This window comes from Acanthisitta chloris, unplaced genomic scaffold (genome assembly GCF_000695815.1).
Source record: "Acanthisitta chloris isolate BGI_N310 unplaced genomic scaffold, ASM69581v1 scaffold22612, whole genome shotgun sequence".
Taxonomy (NCBI): domain Eukaryota; kingdom Metazoa; phylum Chordata; class Aves; order Passeriformes; family Acanthisittidae; genus Acanthisitta; species Acanthisitta chloris.
The window spans coordinates 43,912-48,991 of NW_008661448.1; the positions used below are offsets into that span (position 1 = coordinate 43,912).

At 45.8% G+C, this 5,080-nt stretch overlaps 1 protein-coding gene across 1 annotated transcript in view; it reads right to left on the reverse strand.

Annotated features, from left to right (window-relative positions):
• The window catches only part of TBCEL (tubulin folding cofactor E-like), a 15,313-nt gene extending 13,551 nt beyond the window's left edge, over positions 1-1,762 (reverse strand). The window contains exon 1 of the mRNA XM_009070243.1: positions 1,630-1,762. Within this exon, the coding sequence (XP_009068491.1) occupies positions 1,630-1,762 (133 nt within the window). The remainder of the gene's footprint in view (positions 1-1,629) is intronic.
• Between the last annotated feature and the right edge of the window lie 3,318 nt (positions 1,763-5,080).

The window sequence follows — 5,080 nt, forward strand, 5'->3', positions numbered from 1 at the left end:
GCTTTGCCACTGGAGTAGCAAAACATGTCCAAATTTAACAACAAGCTCTTTCCTAAATAGGTGTCCCTTTTTCTGCCTCCTTAACACTTGACAGCTACACGACTAGAGAGGATTCCAGCAGCAGACAATTATCTGGAGTGATCTGAATTTCCAAGTTTTCTGGCTCATTAGTGTTTGGTTTCTTTAAAGGACAGTGTTGCACTTTGGGGATTGAGTAGCAAAACATGTCCAAATTTAACAACAAGCTCTTTCCTAAATAGGTGTCCCTTTTTCTGCCTCCTTAACACTTGACAGCTACACGACTAGAGAGGATTCCAGCAGCAGACAATTATCTGGAGTGATCTGAATTTCCAAGTTTTCTGGCTCATTAGTGTTTGGTTTCTTTAAAGGACAGTGTTGCACTTTGGGGATTGGTCATGGTAAGTCACATCTCAGTCACGTGTTGAGACTTACAGACTCTTTTCAGCAGCCAAACAGCTCAGGTTAGCAGGAGCTCATTTACCTGGAGAGAAGGCACTGACTGAATATTTCATCAGGCCAATTTGCTGTTTGTGTTCCTTTTGAGTGACACTCAGAGTGTTTTATCCTCAGCTGAACTCAGGCCCTTTTTTCTCCTCTGTCAAACTCAGTTATTGGAAACTTCATCCAGCTGATTTCTATGGCTATTTTCCCCTTTGGGGCTGGTTATGACACAAATTGACCTGATGGAAGTTTGGACTACTCATACAGATCACAGTGGGCAAGAGGTGACACAAAGTGAATCTCACACTCCTCTGTACAAACCAAGAATCAAATCCCAACATCAGAGAGTGAGGGAAAACTAAAGGGTGTCAACTGGATCTAGTTCAAAGGAGGTGGTGACATAGATTCTGCAGTCTGGGAAGCTCAAGGACATCCACAAGCAGCACAGAGCTTCAGACACACACCTGGCTCAATTCCCTCAAGGCACCAAGGTCAAAAACAAAGGAGAGGGGATTTCTCCACTAGGTCAGAAAGCATTTTGGTGCCTTCAGAAGACAAAGCACACTGCAAATTCATCTGAGTCACAAAAACAGCCTGGTTGGAGACTCAACAACTCATCCCTTCACTTGAAACATGTCCTCTCCTGTGTACACTGGACTCCTGTCCCTCAGGCATCACAGTGAGCTGGTGGCACTGCATGACACCACTGGCATGTGGACCAACCTCCAGTTCAGTCAAGAGTTATGTGTTTATTCAGCCACCTCTGCCAAAATACCTGTTGGTACAACCAATGCATAAACAGGATCACTATCCTAAAGAAAATAAGCTCCCAGGACTGTTGAACCCTCAAAACTCAGACTATACAGGGCCTTAATTCCATATTCCATTGGCAAAATGGGAACTCCATGGTCTTTAAGGTCCCTTCCAACCCTAACCACTCCATCACTCTATTCTGTTCTACGATTCTGACACTGTTATGCTCTAGAGAAACTTGGGGTTTTTTACAGCAACCATTTCAGATCAACTTTCTGTCTTGGTTAATTCCAGTCTCTGAGCTCCCCAGTAAAAACCACATTATAATATAGTGTGATGGGTTTTTTTCTGGCCAATTCAGGGTGATACTTTCACTAGATTCCCCCCAGCTGCTCAGCAGGACCAGTAGCCTACCTTTCATAGGTGATCCCTGTGGAGTTGCTGGGACATGCACTCCCATGCCAGGCCCACGCCGGTATGGGAAGTTCTCAGGGCTGTATTTCTCACAAAGAACTTGCATGAAACTCCTTCCACTGGGCTGGTCCATGCTCCCTTCTTGGACTTCTAGTTGGTGAAGAGAAAAAAAACAACCAGTCAGCAAGTAACAATCACTTCTAGTACTGATGGTTGAGAACATGGGAGAGAAAGTGACTTTTATTGCTGAACTCCAGATTATACTAACAGGTCATATTGCTAATTCAAGATTGAAGTAAAACATTACCTGAGAAGAAAGCAAACCCAGAGGGCCCAAGCTACAGAAATACACCCTCCCAGGCCAAGCACAACACCTCCTTACCCCACATGGTCTTACAGTAAAAGGCAACTCGAGTCCCTCCCACGAGGACACAGATAGCCACAGCTGTTCTCACACACATTTAAAGGGCTGCCAGGAGGGGAAGGAACAAACAGCTGTTTGTGAGAAAGAGATTGCTCCAACAGGTGTTTGCAAACTTCCCTTTTTATGCTGTGTCACACCCCCAAGCACATAGGAGCACATGGTTTGGCCAGAGCCAGACACAAGTTCAGCCAATTCCATTTTAGAGCTGCCTAGTGTATGTGGAAGATAACCATGTCCCTTGTATCTACACATGTCACAGAACAGAAGAGCAAAGGAGAAAGGACTTGGCACATCACAGGCTGCTGACCTGCCTAGAGAGATACCAAGAGTCAGCTGGGATGTTTGGCACAAGGATCCTGCAGTGGTCACAGTTCTGCCATACCCAGGTGGGACTGAGCTCACATGTCCTACTATCCTGTCACACTCTGGACTTGGCATTTCATGGATTTCTGGATAATGAAGGAGTTGAGCTTGATACAAAGGAAAAGCACCACACTGTTCCCAGGTTTCCAGAGGTCTCACAGTCCAGAGCAGGGCCTGATACCAGAGAGATCCTCATCCCAAGCCATGAACTTGCAGGAATCAATGCAGATTTCCTGACAATTAGTCATGGAGAAGCTGTTCCCCTAATTACCAGTGTAATTACATTTTTTAGTTCATAGTGAGGCCACACATACATTGAATGCAATGTTTGCTAACCAGGCCTGAACTCAAGTTTCTGCCTGGTTCTTTCCTTTAAAGGATAGAAAATCTAGATATAAATTCCTGAACAAAAGTGGTTTCACTAAGGTTCAGGTTCTCTTTGCTGAAAATCACCTGTTTAATAAGCTCTGCTTTACTTCTTCATGCCCAGACTATCTAAACCACCTATATCACAAAGGACTTCAGCATAACAAGCAGCAACTTAGCTGAAATTGGTTATAATGTTTATATTATACATAAAGTTTACATGTCACAATTAGGGAATTACAGAATTGGCCTCTAAAAAAACTCACAACAAACCCACATCATTTTCAGCCCTCAACAACCTCAACCTCGATTCTCCTGTCAAACCTAACTCATGTCACTATCTAGAATCAAAAATGAAATATTGAAATCAAAGTTGCTTAGGAACCTTGAATTTTATGCTAAAACATTCCACGTGGTACAGGAACAATTTGCACTGAAAGTCAAGGCTTTAAGGTCTCATTCCAGAGTGGTTTGGGAGCCCACAGACAGGCAGAGCTTTCTAAACACACATTCAGACCTCCTGCACTAGAAATTCTAGAACTCCCTCATGCATAAAGCTTTCTGTCCTTCACATGGCTTTTCAGTCAGCTCCTCTTTATCTGCTAAGCAAACATCAGCTGGAAATTCCACACGAGACACTCACCTTAACCTCATACTAGAGGCAAAAAAATAAATGGTGTTTTCAGCTATAGCATGAGAGCAATCCAAAATTGAGGAAAAAACCTCAATGACATGTACATTCAACAGCTTTGAATCACCAACATTTTCCTTCTCAAGCTTTACTACTGCACACCAATGCCAGTGGCAGGTGACAAAAAGGTCATGGAGTGGGCAACCACCTTTTCCACTTCCCTTCCCATGGGATTTCACATGAACTGTAATCATCTGAATCGCTACAACTGCAGGAGAACAAGAAGCAGCACAATATGCAAAGCAAGCATGACACACTGCAAGGGAAGGCTGTCAGTTCAAGGGCAGGACAGGATAATCTGCAAGGTGCACATTTCTGAGTGTTTCCCTGCTCACGGCACGAGGAACAAGTCACGTCCTAAAATAACTTTGGGTTTCCCAAATGGCAGCACAGATTGCAAATGATTCAACAAGGATGTCAACAGTCTTGGCTGTTCCATTTACATGCTCTGCTGGGAGGCTGTGGCCCCAGGGACAAACTACAGAGAGTCACAGAGTGGTCTGGGGTGGAAAGAACCTTAAAGATCATCCAGTTCTAACACCTTCCACCAGCCCAGGTTGTTCCAAGCCCTGTTCAACCTGGCCTGGAACACTTCCAGGGATGGAGCAGTCACAGATGCTGTAGGCAACTCGTGCCAGTGCCTCGGCACTCTCCCAGGAAAGAATTTTTTCCTAATATCCAACCTACAGCTCCTCTCTGTCAGTGTGAAATCATTCCCCCTTGTCCTGTCACTCCAGGCCCTTGTCAGTAGTCTCTCTCCATCTCTCATCCTTCAGGCACTGAAGGCCACAGTGAGGTCACCCCTCAAATCTTCTCTTCTCCAGGCTGAACAATCCCAAATCTCTCAGCCTTTCCTCACAGGAGAGATGCTGCATCCCTCTAAACATCTTGGTGCCTCCTCAGGACTTGTTCCAACAGCTCCACGTCCCTCCTGTGGCTGAGAACTCCACAGCTGGAGGCAGCACTGGCAAGTGTCTGCAAAGAGGAACATAACCCTGACTGGAGGCTCCAGGGAAACCCACTGTGCTGCTGCAGCTGAGGAGTGAAGTGCAAAGAGAACACCAGAAATGACAGGGAAAACATTTCCATCCCCTTGCTGTAAAGCCTTCCAGGAGAACAAGAGCCCTTTAAGGAGAATGACATGATTAATGACATGCTAATGACATTCCAGTGCTACTCCAGAGCCTTCAGGGCAGATCTTGACTAGTCACACACCAAACACACCCTGACATGTTGACACACATGGAAAACAAAGCATAAGGAATGGGGGAGCAGCACAAAACCTCTGAGTGGAAGCAGCTGGAATGTCCTTGTCCCAAGACATGATTCAGGGAAATTAGTTTTGAAGGGATCTTGGAAGGCAGATAAGCAAACACCATCAGGGCAGAGACAGAGTAACCCCCTGAGCCACCAGGACAAGCCACCCAAGCAGGAGAAACACTGGTCAGGGTGTCCATCAGGGCTGTGCGCTCACACAGCACAGCTACTCCTTGCTGGCAGCACTGTGCCAAGGGAGCCAGAACCCACACCAGGCACAGCTGCAGCATCACCTGCCACGCTCCCAGCCCATGCTGCACCAGCATAGAATCACAGAATCAACTAGGTTG